Source organism: Coturnix japonica, chromosome Z (genome assembly GCF_054131305.1).
Source record: "Coturnix japonica strain WE chromosome Z, WE-NBRP24, whole genome shotgun sequence".
NCBI lineage: Eukaryota > Metazoa > Chordata > Aves > Galliformes > Phasianidae > Coturnix > Coturnix japonica.
This window is the reverse complement of record NC_140702.1, coordinates 33478252-33496212: the sequence shown is the minus strand read 5'-3', so window position 1 is coordinate 33496212 and position 17961 is coordinate 33478252. Positions and strand designations below refer to the sequence as shown.

Here is a 17961-nt window from a genome sequence, read left to right as displayed (position 1 = left end):
TCAGCTTTTTTTTTTTAGCTACTGTAGTGATATCACTCTTCAAGCTTCATGGGGAAGCAGTCCTTTCTTATTTCTGTAAAGCATTCTCCCATTGCAGGAGTTCATTGATCATTCACAACATGATGTTTTTGGATTGTGTACATTTAGTGTTCATAAGGAAATTTTTATATATAATTATTTTTTTTAAATATAGATTTTTATGAAATTGTACACAGGCTTTATTTATCAGTAATTCCATCATCATTTATATTGTAGGTCATGCAGGAGTCTCTGCCAGCATGATGAAGAAAAGAACTTCCCACAAGTAAGTTGTTAATATTTTTACAAAACTATAGTTGTCTGTAACTGGAAGGACTGTTTTAGAAATATATCTGCATTGCTCCAATCACTTAGCTTCTGTAAAACTTAGGGAATAGCCTTCAGTCTTTTTGAGCAGAGTCAGACTTCAGTTCTTTCTGGAGGGTGGTAGGAAAGAATAAGCCACTAAGGGAGTTTTAAGCATCAGTTTTTGAATGTTATTCTAAAATTATCTGATGACTACAATTTACAGTTTCTCTGCAATTCAGAGAGAAGCATTTGCAAGTCAGAAGCTAGTCACATGTACTCAGGGACCTCTGTTAATCTGGCAAAATGTTCATCCGTTGTTAACAAGCTGACAAAAACTGAAAAGCATACTTAGTGGTAGACCAGTATGGAAGTAACCTTAGAAATATTTTATCTTCCGTTCACTAGAACTGTAGTTTTGAAATTGATTTTTTACTTTTCTGAAATAAGGAATATGTCTGTTAGAAAGCTGCTATTTGTGAGTAAAGGATATCTTCTAATGCATTCTCATGACATGCATTATTTCCTGTACAAGATCTTTAATTAGCAGCTGAATGTTGCAGAGTAGCTGTGAGAAAATAGTTAATACTCTGGGCACTATTGATCTTAGTGTAAAATGGTGAGATTTATCTGACTGCATCTCTGATGGGAGAAATCTAGGCTGCGTTAGTGTGAAACTTATTAAAAAGTTATTAGTTCCTTTTTTTATGTCTGAAGTCTTATTATGGTGGTGTATGACATGCACCTGCCCAAAGCAGTTTGCCTAGCAAGTGTGTTTTCAGTGACGTAACATACTTGAATGAGTAATAACTGTTTCCCAGAGACGGCATGTGATGTAAAACTACTCTAATCCTTTCCACCAACTCATCATTATCCATTCTATTCTCATAGAAGGCAAATACATAAATTTATTTGTCTAGAGGCAGGTAGAGTTGGTTAAAACTTAATTTCTCTTGTTCTTTTTCAACCGCTCAGAGAAAGGAGTATATGATGGGAAGACTATCAGAGGTGGGTTGCCTTTTGTACTTGAGGGTGGCTAGATTTGTCTTTACTGTTGTGTTGATATACAGTTTTTGAATACCTAAATAGGTTCTGCATTTGCTAGCATAAAGGCTATATGATACAATTCTGAGGAATTTAATTATCCAGCTTAGTTTTATGTTAATTTAGCCTAGTTCACTTGTTCCTGGATCATTTAGTGAAGGTTTTGTGTGCCAAACAAAGATACAGTGTTCGCTGACTTAGATCTGAGAGAATAAGAGAGACTAGCAGAGAATTGTTTGCACGTGTAGTTTACAGTAAGAAAGTGAGATATGGATGATTCTGTAAAAATGTGTGCTTATAATACTTTGAGCTGTTATAGTAGACAGTAAGTTAATAATGTGTACTTTGTTGTGGATTTAGTTATGATGACTTTTATATTCCTCATTTAATATGAAACAAGAGGAACAAGCCTATTGTTAAGGTATGTTAAGGCCATAGGGGAGACTTCATATGTGCTACAGAATTTTTGTGGCAGAGGGAAGAGCCAAGAGTATGTAAGAGAGCATGATTTAAAGAAGTGATCACATGAGCAGTGCAGATTACTCTTTTGAACTCATCACAAAGTGGTAGTCAACTGTTGAGACTTTTGGAAAGGATTCAGCCATAATTACAGTTCACTTGCATAAGGACAGATCTTCCAGATGATGTCAGTGGATAGTGATGATTGCTGTGAATATTAATCTGACCTCATTAGCTTCAGATCAGTCAGTAGTCTCTCAGATCTCATTCTTTTTCCACTCTTGGTACTTAAGAAAGGAGTACAAGAAATGATGTATGTATCAATCCTTTCTTCTTCCCTCATATCTTGTAGTTTGCAATTTGAGCATCTCAAGGTGCAGGCTGTACCTATAGTTTAACTGTGAATGAACCTAGCCTTTTGAATTTCTGATGCCTCTTTAAGCTAACTTGTAATCTTGGCTCCTGCAGCATCATAAGATTTTGCAATTGAATAGTGAGTTTTGAGGGAGTATAGGAAGCACTTTGTCTAACATGCCTCACAGTCTGAATCTTGTGAAAAATAGTTAATAATAATTGTCTCACTGACATTCTGCTGTTGGTGGTTCTCTGTAATAAGATTGTAATAAGTTTGGGGTCCTATATTTAATAGCTTTTCTTCTTCATACTATGAGAGCCTGAAATTGTTCAGACCATTAATTGTTTGGACCATTGCTTTTATGCTGCACCTACACAACTGCAGTTTTATTGTCAGTTTTTTTGCAGCTGTGCTTTTTTTTTCTTTCTTTTTTTTTTTTCTTTTTTCCCCCCAAATCTTCGAGGTATGGCTTTCTTTCATCCTTTGCAGTTTCTTTCCTTAGTTCTAACTCATGATGTCTCTGAGAGCTGGACTTAATTAAATGGACAACTAGATAGACTATTGGAAATTGCCATGCTCCTTTTATAAATACCAATTTGTCCTGTAAGCACAGTCCTGAAGTAATGGTTCTCAGCTGCCAGTCATAAGTAGTTCTCCAGTACACTGTTCTTCGTGATAGCACATGCAAAATAAAAGTTTGTGTGAGGACCATCTAAACATAATTTGAAGAAATAGGAAGATTTCTTTCTGCCTGTGTAGTCTCACAGATCTGGTTTTGATAATGAAACCTTTTCACATAACTAGGTTTTCTTTACCAGCTTAATGCGTTCAAGACATGGAAGAGGATCTGAAACACACTGAGAATATATCTGATATGTTGAGAGCAATTTCTAGGACTTACTGTTTTTTGGTTTGTCTGACTCCATGTGTTGTATGTATCTAGAAAAATTATTATCTCAGTCTGAGAATCTGAGTGGAATTTTTGAAGAGAATTTTAATAGAGGCAAACATTTTGTATCTTCTGGATATAGCATGTTAGAAGGTTATGTATATTTTTATTAAATGGTGTATTACAGAAACAGCATACTGTTAAGGTATTCCTTGGGTTCATTGCTTTATGTCTTGGATGAAAACAAATTGGTAGCTATTACATAAAGAGTTATACATTCTTTCTTACCACATGTTCATTTGTAAGAAAATATAAATTTTTCTTGGAAATTTATTAATGTAAATATCTCTCTCTTTTTTTTTTTTTTTTTAACATTAAAAACACTTGAAATGAGAGTAGTAGAACAGACTTCAGAAACAACTTGATTTGCAAGTTTACCTGGCTGGTGTTTGACTTGTAACTACATTTGTAATGTTTTTTGCTCTCTTCAAGGCATTTTAAAAGATAGTTACTAGCTTGAATTAACTTATGCAGTATTTTTCCATTATATTACTTAGAATGACTGTGAAACTTTTCACTTTATTGTTTCACTTTAAACATTTCAGGGAGATTGTGCTTTACAAGTGGAAAGCAGAAATTGATATTGAACAGTATCTTCAATCTTTCCCACAATCAGATAATTAGCAGTATATACAAATATACAAACATAAAAAATGGACGTTATTGTAGCTATTTCAGATTTTTTAAAACTTTAGTTTGTTTTATTCTGCCTTAAATGGAACTAAGACTCATTAGAACTAAGTTGTCAATGGTCTACAGGCTGGTTTGGCCCAGTTCCGTGACTGAGTGGGAGGATCCGCAGAACCACACTTCCAGAAAAGGGAAACAGGGGACCCTGAATAATTAAAAACAGTGGCAGTGATCTGAGGAGAAACAAAGTAATTTACTAAGTATGGTATTGGAATGTAAGATAACACATGATAATACAATATAGTTAGAATTGAAATTAATAAATCAAATATAATGAGAGCAAGAGTGTCCAAAAAGAACTGAAGGCCTTACACCAATGGCGTGCAGTCAGGATGACCAGCAGTGAGAGTGCCTGACAATCAAAAAGAGAGATATTAGATGACCTACTGAGGCCTTGTATGTGTTCCCCCTGAGCAGAAATGATAGCAGAGCCACGTACAGTCTTCTGGGGAATGTAGTTCTTCTCTTCTGGACAGGTGCTCAGAACTGGAGCTTTAACTCTTTAACTTCCAGTGCACTACATGATGTTATGATGTGGAATACCTATAACCAAAAATCAGAAAACCATGACATAAGTAAAACTCATTTCTGTTGTCTCATCTCACTTAGTCATAATAAAGTATTACTGAGAGTATTGTAATTAAAAAAAAAAACAAAAAAACACTTGAGCAAGAGTTTGATAATACATTCTAGTTTCAGCATAAAATTTAAACTAACTTTAGTTTTAATTTTAAAATTTTAAATTTTAAATTTAGTTTAGTTAGCCTTGTAGCTGATAGTTTATATTAATTTATGCTCTCAGAAGTTAGGACTACAAACACTGTAGGCTTCTCTTGCTGAAAAAGTCAAATCACAAAAGAGGAATTTCAGTAAATTTTACTATTGAAGTTCCTGCCAGGATATTTTTCTGGAGGTGGGATAAATAAGCTGATGATATAATCATACAAGTCATTTTTTATAGAGTTTTGATTACATCTTCAGCATTATGCATTTTAGTTTCATATAGTGAATGCTTTACTCTGTAGGATGGAGATTTCACTGTTATTTGTCTTCTTCGTATCTGTCATACATACACTGCTCTGTGAGCTCTCGTCATTCTTTGAGGCATTTTTCTTCAGTTACTGCTGTACTTAAGGAAGTTGGTTTTTTTTTTTGTTGTTTGCAACCTGTTGGCTTTTAAGAATGTTCTTGCATATTTGACTGCCATATAAATGAAGTATGTAACAGGTAGTAACTAGTCCAGATAATTATTATAGTATTAGTTGAGATTCGCCAGTATTTTGATGTGTCACCCCCCTAAATTTTAAGAATTAAAATGTGTGTTTAACATACTAAAATAGACACAGTACTAATTTCCTATCCCCAGTATGCTGTCATAATGTTCATGTGTTTCTTCCATTTGTATTCAGATGGTTAGTTGGTGATTTTAATAACGGCATAGAATAAAACTTGCATGAAGCATTCAGTGCTTTGGAAGGAATTTGCATGCAAATTCCATGAAAACAAGAAAGGCAGAAAAATGTAATTAGTTCAGTGCACTAAGAAGTATACCTTCTATCGCCATTACCATTACATATCATTTAAACTGTGTTGCCGTAAAGAGGAATGTTATTGCGGACATACCTTTAAAAATACATAGACTCCAAAATAAGTGGAAAAGGAAGCTAAATATCCTTCAGCTGAAAACACAGGTTATAGGAGAAAAAAATGCCTTAGAAGAATTTCAGACACTTGCCAGTAATATTTCCACCCATTTCTTCATTCTGGTGTAAGGGATTTTTGTTTACTTTCCACAAGAGTGGGAAATGAGATAGTAAAGTTACATGAGGTAACTGTTTTGAGATGGTATCAGGTGAGTTTTACAGTTGATACTCTGCAGCAATTTTGATCTTAAGCAAGCTAGTTTTAGGTATACAGTTATGAAACAATCACTAAAATGTTGTTGGGAGTAATCCACTACTTTTCAGTATGTTTTTGTTGGTTGTTTTTTTGTGTGTGGAGGCTTTTTTTGTTTTGTTTTGTTTTTCCAGTATAGTGTAATAAGCTTTATACTTTTGTTTCACTAAGATACACTAAGCTGTAGACAAAGTATACACTTCTTATCCATAGTAGAATTTTGAATATGTGCTTGTTTAATATTATGTTTATGTCTGTGTACAGAAAGCACAGAAACAATGTGGGACCAAGCAAACCTATTTCTCAGCCACGAAGAAACATTGTAGGCTGCAGAATACAGCATGGATGGAAAGAAGGGAGTGGACCTGTAACACAGTGGAAGGGCACAGTTCTTGACCAAGTTCCTGTAAATCCCTCTCTTTATCTTATAAAGTATGATGGATTTGATTGTGTATATGGACTAGAGCTGCACAAAGATGAAAGAGTTTCTGCACTTGAAGTCCTTCCAGACAGAGTTGGTAAGTGTTGGTTGTTTTTGGTTTTTTTTTTTCCTAAATTCACACATATACCCTGATGCTTATTTTTGAATGTTCTCTCTCAGTGATTCCCGACATCCCCAACATGACATCTGAACACTTAGATTTTATTTATTTTTATTTTTGTCACGTAGCAGGTAATCTTAAATCTGTTTAAATTTTCAGAGTTCACAAAGATCTGACAATCCAGAAGATTTTGTTTGGTCTCTCTTTTTTTTTTTTTTTTGGTTTTTTTTTGGTCTTTAGATAGCAAATAGTACATCCTGTGGGTTTTGTTTAGAGTTTTACCTTAACAAGATTATGAAAAGTTAACTTTGATATTTCCATTAAAATTTAAACTCTAGGTGATCTTGGTTATGTTGTGTGCAGTATGTCTGGGAGTGATATTTTTCATTCTGTACATTCCCTGAGCATTTCTAATAACAACAGAAAACATTTTCAAAGAATTTACCTTCCTTAAACTGCTCGTATATTTTATATTTTTCATTCTGTACATTCCCTGAGCATTTCTAATAACAACAGAAAACATTTTCAAAGAATTTACCTTCCTTATACTGCTTCTCTTCCTTTTCTTGCTTGCCTAATCTACTCACTGCCCAGTATCTAGCTAAAATACAAAGAGTTTTCATCGCTGTGGCCTATGTTGGTATTCCATTACTGTGCACTAAGATTATTTGATCTTGAGCAATACATTGGCTTATGGTTTTAATAACACTACTGAAATTCTGCATTTCTTCACTAAGTAAACTCTCTGGAATGGACTGTATTTGCTTTGTGTATTAATTGACTAACTTCAAATCAAATTTGTTTGTAAATCATGAAAATGAAACTGGTTTTCACCATGGCATGTATCTGTGCTTTTGAATCAACTTACGGAATGCTGTCATTGCAGCTTCATCTCGAATTAGTGATGCCCATCTGGCAGACACAATGATTGGCAAAGCTGTGGAACATATGTTTGAGACAGAAGATGGCTCAAAAGATGAATGGAGGGGGATGGTCTTGGCTCGAGCTCCTATTATGAACACATGGTTTTATATTACCTATGAGAAAGATCCTGTCTTGTACATGTACCAACTCTTAGATGATTATAAAGAGGGAGACCTTCGCATTATGCCTGATTCAAGTAAGTAGGCCCATTACATTTTTTTTTTCTTCTGAAAAGTGGCACCTTTTTATATAAATATTTGCCTGTGGTTTGTTTATGGACATGGGAGTTTGTTTTCATGGACATGATCTTGTATGAATGCAGTTCTGTTAATCTCAGAAGTTGTGGGGGTGGTTTGTTTGTTTGTCTGCTTAAAAACTACTCATTCACTCTAGATACAGTTCTGGACATATTTGTAGATTGGGCTAGAGCTGATTGTGGATGCAATTCCAGATTTGATTTTGGGCTGCATGGAGCATGCATTTGGCAACTACATAGTTGAGATCCTCTGCTTAAGGACTAAGGTAAAGCGGATGAACAGTTGGCTGACATTTGGGGTCAGAGTTGTAGTAAATGGGGTTACATCAGTCTGTTGGGGTTCCCAAGGCTCCATTTTAGGGCCAGTTCTGTTCAGCATTTTTCTAAGTGATCTGGACACAGTACTCAGAAGCGTGCTAAGTTTGCAGGTAATGTTAAAATAAGAAGAATTAACTGTTGAGAAGTACAATTTTTAATCAGCAGAGGAGTATGCAGTAATCGGAGGAATGCGGTTTTCCATAATTATTCTTAACTTTGCTGAAAATATGCACTTGCTCTTATGGAAGAGGTTCTATCTGGAGTTTTTAAGGAAACTTTACAAACCAGAAGCTTTCCACTATTGTTCCTACATGGAAAGAGGTATCATAGCTAACAGTGATTGCTTTTGATTTGTATTTCTGAAGCAGTTCTTAAAAGAAAGTTAACTCTTGTAGTCAAATTAATGTAGCTGAGGTAGGTGTCTTCAAAGTAGAAAACCTTCAAGTAGTTTACTGGGGAAAAGAAGCACTTAAACTATTGGAAATTAATTTTCTTTCATGTGTTGCAAGATGAAGGAAAAAAACCAGCAGATTAGTGTGGAGTGTTTTGTTCCTTGTTTCTTGAAATAAATGTTTTTATGGCTTTTCTGAGTAATGTGAAGAATTTTCACAGTATAAATATTGTTCCAAGTGTACTGGATAAAGTAGAATTTGCCATAGTGTTAGAACTAAAACTTACAGAGAAGTTTCTTTTTATAGTCTCAAGCTTGGGTTGTTACTTGTCTTTGTGTATGTGAGGACATGAAAATGTCAATAACTTCATGTAAGCTTTTTTTCTGTAAGGGGCAAACATGTTACTGGTTTTGATACTAAAACTGTGTAAGTACTGCACAATTCTTTCTAAATTAAAATGAGTTAAGCATATGTTTTGTCAACAAATACTTTAACATAAAACTGCTTCTGAGAGAGTGATAACAATTTGTGATGATGCATTTACGGATGAACTGTACATTTACAAAGAAACTTCATAAAAGAAGCAGAGAAAGAATGTGTTTTTTTAGGTGAGGTTAGCTTCCAGTTCTCCAGTATGCTGCTATTACTGCTTATCATATTTGTTCTGAAATTTACCTGTCTTTTTGCATCCATAATTGGCATAAACATTGTCCAAAAATATGAGGGTACTTCTGGGTAGATTTTGCTAGCAAAGCAAATAATATGATCAGATTTTTGTAATGATATCTACTCCTATGTCAAATCAAAAGCCTTTTCTGACAAAGAGGTGTGCTTGTTGCATATATTCAAACATCACATAGTGTGTGTGTACGGGGTAGGAAGGGCTGCTGATGAGATCCAGACTTATTCCTGTTGGTAGCATAAATTCAGTAATCCACAAAGATTTTTGATAACATGTATGTAAACCTTTTTGATTAAGATTAAACAACAAAAAGTGTTGTTCATGACTTTGTAAAACTGAACTTTTGTATTATTGGCAGTCTAAAAAAATATGCAACTGTACGTTTTCAGAAGTACACTGGTTATTAAATCTTTGTCTGAACAAAACTAACAGCATACTATGTATTTAAAAGTTCTGATAGTTTCTTACTGGTTTTGCAGACAAGTCTGATGTTGTTTTCCATACTGAAATTCCATCTATGCCTACCAAAGTACACTGGTTTTGTGTTACAGATGATTCACCTCCTGCAGAACGGGAACCAGGTGAAGTTGTGGACAGCCTGGTAGGCAAACAAGTGGAATATGCCAAAGAAGATGGCTCAAAACGGACTGGCATGGTCATTCATCAAGTTGAAGCCAAACCATCTGTCTATTTCATCAAGTTTGATGATGATTTCCATATTTATGTCTACGATTTGGTGAAGACATCCTAGACATCATTGTGAACTCTGCCAAATTTGTGGAACTGTTAAATGTAAAATTTGTAGACAAAAAGACTTGACTGCTTTCCAGTTTAATGAAAGCTTACATGTCCCTGCGAACCCACAATCTCTGCCAGCAAAACTGTTTTGTTCTGAATAATAGGAAAAAAATTATGTGAACATGACACATTTTGTGTAGGAGAACTCCTTTTCTTGGAGGAAGTCAGTATATCTGGACAGGAGTGAGTTAAAAGCAAAAAACAGCTGCAAATTCAGGCTGTATAAAGTTGATCTAGTATTGTAATCCTTAATCTAATTTTTTTCATAGATTTTAACTTTCTTCAACTTTGCACTCACCTCATGCAAGTGTAGTTTGATATTTTGATATGCCTTCTTTTGTAACATTAAATTTAATTTCTTGGCTACTGGCAGTCCTTGTTTTTAGGGTTGGGACAGAGTTGTTGTTACTGAAAGGTTTGAATGATTTGTGCAGCATTAAGGAGTGCCTAACCCAAGTAACATCAGTCTGCTGTGTTTCTACACTTTTTTTTAAATACAGCTTCTTAAGAATTTGTAGTACATGGAAATACTTGCGCATTTTTAGTAGTCACATGGCTGTAGAATATCAAGTGTTTGACTTGCACCTTTCAGTGAAAAGTCTTTAAACTATAAAAATGTATTTAATCTGTATAACCAGTTAACTAGAAAATGCAAGCTTAATAGCCCGTATTTACAAGTTGTAGGAACCAGTAAAATACATGCAACAAGGCTGCCTTCAGTCCTAAATGTTGTACTTCTTTATTTGTTCATTACACTCTTAGCAAAACACAAGTGCTTGGTGCCATGAGTTTAACAGTATACATATGCTACTTTGGAAGACTTTAGACTACACATTGGCAATCAGTAGTCTCTCATGTAATACCAAAATCTAGCAACCTGAATGTGTGGATTAGATGCCTAACAATAGTTATATTTTACTGTGGTAAATACAGTCTCAAGGGGGATAGAGGGTACAGGAGTCATTTTTTATTGAAGACATAACGGTAGAGATGGAGAGGCATTTGTTGCCTTCTACTCAGTCTGTTGCATTCTGTTGTTTGCTTGATTTTTTGTTTGTTTGTTTTCTTCTTTGATTTGTTTGTTTGTAACTATTTTGATTAAAAAAGGACCCTTCACAGCTTAATTTTTTTTTGGCTTTTCCACATAAGGAGTGTCCAGACAAATCTACGGCTTAAATCTGTTGTTGCCTTTTGTGGTGTAGATTGTACTTACTTTGAGATATGCTGTTACTTGAATTTCATTCTGTGAACACTACAGTTCTGCATGCCAGTGGTGTGCTGTCTCATGGAAGCTACAGGCAGTCTCAGTGGTTCAGCCATCTGCATTAGATTGTGGAAGTACCTAGTAGCCCACAGCAGCAAAATCCTTTCACAGTTTTAATCTTGCAGGATAGTTGCAAATTAAGATTAGGGTTTTTGGTGGGGTGGGATTTTTTTTTAGTTGTTGTTGTTGTTGTTGTTTTGTTTTGTTTTTTGTTCTTGCAAGTGTGGCAGCTTTTGAAAGCATAAGAATGGCAACAACAATCAGCACAGAAACAAAATTGTCATGTTACACTAAGGCAGAACTCTGCAAGTTTCCAAGAACTGCTTCATGGAAGGGCAGTTTTGTGGTGACAGTGCTGTTGATGGAACATGTACTCTGAAATCCTTCCTTATGCCATTAGTGGAAGGATACAGGAGAGATGCTGTTAATCAGAGATCATAGGTCTGTGTGATCTCAGATTTGGGAGTACCGAAGACTTGGTGGTTTAAGCCCCTTTCTGTCCATTTTTTTGCCTGATTTCATATTTTAGCCTTAAGGCTTGTGCCTCATTTTGCTGTTGAATGGTAACAAATACTCACCATATAAGTATGATACCTTAATTCTTCCTCCATTGCTTTTATATTGCATTATGTCTGGTTATTTCATCATGGGCAACCAAAGGCAGGCTATTGTCTCATAGTGAATAGTTTTTCAATGCAGTCCTTAAGCACTAAGTAAAACTGAGTAAATATTCCTTATCTTTTGAACAAAGTGAGCAGATTTGCAACACAGTGTTTTCATCCTGCAGATCTGTTATATGTGTTTTCTATTGACTCTTAAGAGTCCTGCATGTAAATCTCAAAGCTGAGCCTGGCTCCATGAGCCCAAGTTGATATTTCTGGCACAAGAATGAGTGAGTGTATTGATGACACACAAGACGTACGAATAACTTAGTACACTGAGTGTGGGGCTATACATCTGAGGAGTACGAAGTTTGTTTTGAAAGATCCAAGGATTAGATCTACTAGAACACTTTTAGCATTAGGCTTGCATTTGTGGGTTGTCTACAAGCCACTTTAATACACCACATATTCTGCCAATTAGAGTATAATCTATAAACTGTAAATTTTATGGTTGTTTTTAGATGTCCCCATTGGCTACTGTATGGGTATTTCTTTTAATCTTTTCTTCTTTCCACTTTCTTTTGTTCCTTTTTTTTTTTTCAGTAGCTTAAACCACCTTTTTGAGGCTTGACACTAATTCCACTCCCTGCCCATCTTCTTTGGGCTTTGTTTTAGGCTGGCTCATGTTTCAGATCTGCATGCAGTGCTTGCGTTACCCTGGTAACTAAATGTTGGTTCCTTGTTCTAGGGGTTCAACATTACTTTCCAAAAGTACGTGGGGCCCGTGATGGCACAGGCCATGGATCTTTGTATAAAAATTATTGGCCTTTCACATTTACCTGCTGTAGTACTGTTGTATATTGTGTGTGTGTGCGTGTGTGATGTCAGGCTGCCATGTAAAACTTTTTAAAAGGAAAAAAAGTTAAATGCAGACCATCATTTTTTGCATGCTTAGAGGGTTAGAACGTTCAGTGTAACAAACTAAGGTTGCATGTTAAAAATGTTTAGGTTTTGGTTTTGTTCTGTTTTTATTTTGTGTTCAGTTTTTTGTGAATTTGCTTATTGTGCTGTTTTAATGGTTGTTAGTAGGATTAAATGCACCGGTGAGACAAGCATAGTGCCAACAGAAGGTAATTTTTCCAGTTGTATGTGTCATACAGCATTTAAAGGGACCGTTTATTCTGTTAACAAATAAATAAAGTCACACCAGTAAAACACTGCATTTTTCCTTTGAGTGCCAAATTCTTAAGCTAAGGAATAAAGTATGGGAAAATCCCCTCTTATTGAAACTAGTAGATGATTTAATTTAAAAAAGAATTAAAAATGAAGTCTTTCTCTTCAGATAAAATTTATTGGTTGCATATGTAAAAAGAATGATAGTAAAAGCAGCGTCTGGTTCCTTGAAAATGCTGTGTTTTTTGTATTTTACATCATTTGTGCAATTTGGATGGATCTTGGTATGTGTATAGTTCAAAGGTCTTCGTGTTCACATTTTAAAATTAGGTAATGACTTCATCTTTATAGCTTTTTTTTTTTTTTTTTTTTTTTTTGTTGTTGTTGTTTATTTTTTTGTTTGGTTGGTTTTTTTGTTTTTGAACAATGTAGACAGTTCCCTGTTCTCTGCATTTAGAAGTATAAACACTTTAAATCTGTTACTTAATTCTGTAAGTAATTTTTATAATTATGATGTAACTCTATCCTTAAAACATTTAAAATAAACCCTTTATGTGCAACTTACGACTATAAGCTCTGTTCTCGTGAACAAAATGTAGTGATTTGTTTTCAGATTGCAAAGAAGCAGTTCTACAGTTTTCTAATCAGTGCTGAGCAATGTATTCTGACCTTATGAAATAGGATTACTTGCAAAGCTAAATTTTTTTTTTTTGGCTGAAGATGAAGTATAGTGTTTAAATTGTATTTTACAAACACAGAAAAATGCCCATTTGGGGGACTGCACAGTGCACTTGTGAAGAGGCATTTATTTTCAGAGCACACCAAGAAGAATTTCAGTGGTGGGAAAATGCAAAAGCATTTGGTAGTTGTTAGGTGATATATTTGTCTGCTTTGACTTACTTTGTTTAATTTTTGTTGTTGTTGTTAGTTCTGTTTTGTCTTTTAATTACTAAGAAGATCCAAAACAACAAGGTAACAAGTAGTAAATACCATCATGATGCTGCAATTTTTCTTAAGCAACAGGAGCTTAACACTACTATATGAGGACTTTATTCTTTTATGTTAGTAAAGATGAATTACCAAGACAGACCATCCATGTTGAATCTTTATTTTTCCCTCAGAGTGGCAAGTATTGTTCAGATACCCTGAAATACATGTTTTGTCACCAAATTTAGAAAGCTCATTAGATGTAGGCTGAAGATCTGTATGTAGCATGCTAGCATGCAGTTAGGATGAATACCCAAGCCTCTTCTATTCACCTAGTTCTTTCCTTATTATATCATGTTGCATGAAAGACTGGTCCCTCTGTATATTGTATACCTCTGCAAATTAGGAGGATCTAAGACTGCTTAGCAGAAGCATCACATTCGTGTACTAAATGTTAATCTGCATGAGCTGCCTACATTAAATTGTGGTGAAAAGATATAAATATTTTGACCACTGCCTGAACTTGTGTATTACAGCTGTTGAACCAACCTCAGTTTTGTAGTATCTGTTTTCATTAAGGAAAATTTAAACAAAGCCATATTTAAACAAAGACATTTAAATTCTCCATTACTGTAGTAATGGAAATTCCCCTTAAATTTTGCATTTTCAGATTTTATTTGCAATTTTAATGTTGGCCATCTTGCAAACTGAAGCACCCTTATGGATGCAATAGTACTGCTTTTGTACCTTGTCTCCCCCATGCCAGCTCCCTCCCCTGTTTTCCCATTGGCTGGGTGGGTGCTCCAGGTTCACAATCATACCAAAGATTTAAGGTTGTTAATTACATTCTGACACTTGTTGATTCATGTGCTATCTTGTGCCAGTCCTGCTGTTTCCAAGATGTCTCAGTACTTATCATGTTGATATGGTGATTCTCTCCAAGTCTTCTTCCATCCTGAGGATACCTCCTTTGTTAAACAAAGAGTACCAGGGTATTTTTCAGGTGGGAGGCGGGAATGCCAGGCCTTCCGGATGCCTTTTCAGGCACTTCCTTGGGCAAGTCATGACTTGTTCTCTGGCTTGATCACTCTCAGGCAGGATATTTTTGCAATGTGTATGACAAAATATTACATATGTATTCATGCTGACTATGTCATGAATTGTTGCTAACTGTACAATTATGTTGCTAATTATTTTGAGGATCCTAGCCGAGGAACTGGCGAGACTTATTGAAAGGTCTTTAAACTAGTTATGAAGGGGGAAGGGGACAAAATGAGGGCCTTTGGGGTTGAGTGGGTGGTTCAAGGCTCAAAACAAATCTTGATGGGTGAAGAGGGTGGAGTTCATAGGGATGGAGAGGAGCATGGGGATGCTGCTTCCCTTGTCTGTACACTAATGCACACAGCATGGGAAATAAACAGGAAGAGTTGGAGATCTGCATGTAGTCACAAAGCCATGATCTCACTGTGGTGATGGAGATGTGTTCGGACAGTTCACATGACTGGAATGTTGTGGAGGGCTATGTGCTTTTTAGGAAAAATCGGCTGGCAAAGTGGGATTTTCTAGTTGTTCTTCATGTGAGAGAGCAGCTAGAATGTATTGAACTCCACCTGGGTGGGAGAGTGACGGAGCAGTGGAGAGCCTGTGGGTGAGAATCAAGGGGCAGGCTGGTAAGGGTGACACTGCTGTGGGTATGTACTACAGGCCCCCTGATCAGGAGGAGGAGGTTGATGAGGCCTTCCGTAAGCAACTGGAAGTGGCATCACGATCCCAGGCTCTGGTGCTTACAGGTAACTTCAGTTATCCAGACATTTGCTGGATGAGCAACATGGCCAGGCACGCGTGGTCCAGAGACAACTTTCTGATGCAGGTGGTGGAGGAACCAACGAGGATGGGAGGGGGGGGGGGTGTGTTACTGGACTTTATTCTCATCCAGGTCCTCAATTAAGATATTAAACAGAACAGGCCCCAATACCGACCGCTGGGGAGCACCACTCATGACCCAGTCACCAAATGAATTTAACTCCATTCACCACCACTCTCTGGTCCTGGTCCTCCAGACAGTTCTTTACCCAGACAAGAGTATGCCTGTCCAAGGCATGAGCTGCCATCTTCTCTAGGAGAATAGTGTGGGAGATGGTGCCTAAGTCTTTACTGAAGTCCAGGAAGACTACGCTGACAGCCTTTCCCTCATCTACCAGGTATGCCACTCAATCATAGATCAGGTTGGTCAAACAGAACATGCCTTTCATGAACCCATGCTGGCTGGACCTCATCCCCCAGCTGTTCTACACATGCTGTATGATCTCACGATCATCTGATCTGTAACCTGCCTGACACCAAGGTCAGGCTGACAGGCCTGTGGTTTTCCAGATCCTTACAAATCTTGTAGATAGAGGTCACACTGGCAATTCTCCAATCTTTTCAGATGTCTAAGATTGACTAGAACATTTGATAGATTTTGGAAAGCGGCGCTGCAGTCATCTCTGCCAGCTTCATCAGCACCCTCAGATGGATTCCATCTGGCCCCATGTACTTGTGAGGTGGAGTAGTAGGTCTCTGTCTTCACCTGAATTGTGGGGGGTTTATTCAGTTTCCTATCCCAGACTTTCAGGTCAGGGAGTAGAGTACCCCAAGAATAACTTGTCTGATTTTTAAAGACAGATGTAAAGGTTATGAGAACCTCAGCCTTACTGAGAACCTTATCCTTATTCCCTGCCACATCCAGTAAAGGGTGGAAGTTCTCCATAGCCCTACACTTACTGCTAATATATCTGTAAAAAAAGTGTTTTGTTCTCTTCTACTGTAGTGGCCAGGCTGAATTCAAGTTTGCCTTTTGCCTTTCTAATTTTTTCCTTGCACATCCTAGCAACTTCTTTGTACTCTCCCCAAGTCAAGTTGCCCATGCATTCTTCCACAAGATTTAGACTCTTTTTTTTTTTTTTTTTTTTTCCTGGAGTCTAAGGAAAAGTTCCCTGTTCATCCACACTAGTCTTCCTCCCCAAAGGCGCATCTTACTTGTGGAGGTAGGTAGGAATCCTCGCTGGAGCTGCAGATTTAATACTACTATACTCTGCATTCCCACCTGCAGGGTTCCTTGTCTGTATGAACAGGCTATATTTTTTTGAAAGAAATGACTCCTTGTTTGGCAAGATATGTATATATATATATATATATATATATCTTATATCACCTTGCCATGATCTTGCAATGGTAAGCGTTATGTGCTTACCATGGTGGAGGGTGGCTTGAATCATAGCATCATAGAATTACTTAGGTTGGAAAAGACCTTAAAGATCATCAAGTCCAACTGCAGCCTAACCACAGTACCCTAACTCTAACAACACCCTGCTAAATCATATCTCCGAGCACACATCCAAACGGCTCTGAAACACATCCAGGGATGGTGACTCAACCACCTCACTGGGAAGCCTATTCCAGTGTTTAACTACCCTTTCTGTAAAGCATTTCCTAACATCCAACCTAAACTTACCTTGGTGTAACTTGAGGCCATTTCCCCTTGTCCTGTCACCTGTGAGAAGAGTCTTGCCCCACTCTCACTGTAAGCACCTTTCAGATATTGGAAGAGAGCAATAAGGTCTCCCCTCAGCCTCTTTTTCCGCAGACTAAACAGACACAGCTCCTACAGCCTCACCTCATAGCCTTGTTGCCCTTCTCTCGACCTGCTCCATTATCTCCATGTCCTTTTTGTACTGAGGTGCCCAAAACTGAACACAGTACTCAGGGTGAGGCCTCACCAACGCCGAGTACAGTGGCAGGATGACTTCCCAAGTCCTGCTCACCACACCATTCCTGATACAAGCCAAGATGCCATTGGCCTTCTTGGACAGCTGGGCACACTGCTGGCTCATATTCAGCCGACTGTCCATCAGCACACCAAGGTCCCTTTCCATCAGGTAGCTTTCCAGCCACACCTCCCCAAGCTTGTAGGGTAGCCTGGGGTTGTTGTGACCAAATGCAGGACCCGACAAATGCAGGCTTCTCCATGAGAATGTTATGGGGGACAGTGTCAAAGGCCTTACTGAAGTCCATGTAGACCACATTGACAGCCTTACCCTCAACCACTAAGCAGGTCACCCTGTTATATAATGAAATCAGGCTTGTCAGACAGGATCTACCATTCATACTGTTCAATTAGCCTCAAATCTGATGAACAGATATCAAGACATTCTCCTTTGTCTTTCTTATGTGTGTTCAGAGACTTCTTTGGTTGTTCTTGCATTCCACAGCAATCTTTGGTTGGGACAAAATGAGTGTTTTCAAAAGATAAAGGCTGTTGTCTTATGTGTGTCTTATTAGCCTTTATATTTGGTCACCCACTCTCCCCACAGTGATCCTCTCAAGG

The 17961-nt window shown here is 37.0% G+C and overlaps 1 protein-coding gene across 7 annotated transcripts in view; it reads left to right on the top strand.

The window, feature by feature from the left end:
- Positions 1–13232, top strand: part of SPIN1 (spindlin 1) — a 64688-nt gene extending 51456 nt beyond the window's left edge. For 5 of the 7 annotated variants that reach the window (XM_015849358.3, XM_015849357.3, XM_085529029.1 and 2 more), the window contains exons 3-6: positions 256–304; positions 5982–6235; positions 7146–7379; positions 9383–13232. In XM_015849358.3, coding sequence (XP_015704844.1) covers positions 256–304; positions 5982–6235; positions 7146–7379; positions 9383–9582 — 737 coding nt within the window. In that variant the 3' untranslated portion in view covers positions 9583–13232. Of the gene's footprint in view, positions 1–255; positions 305–1299; positions 1333–5981; positions 6236–7145; positions 7380–9382 lie in introns of all 7 variants that reach the window. The other 2 variants (XM_085529031.1, XM_085529030.1) reach the window with 1 other exon arrangement.
- Positions 13233–17961: the final 4729 nt, after the last annotated feature.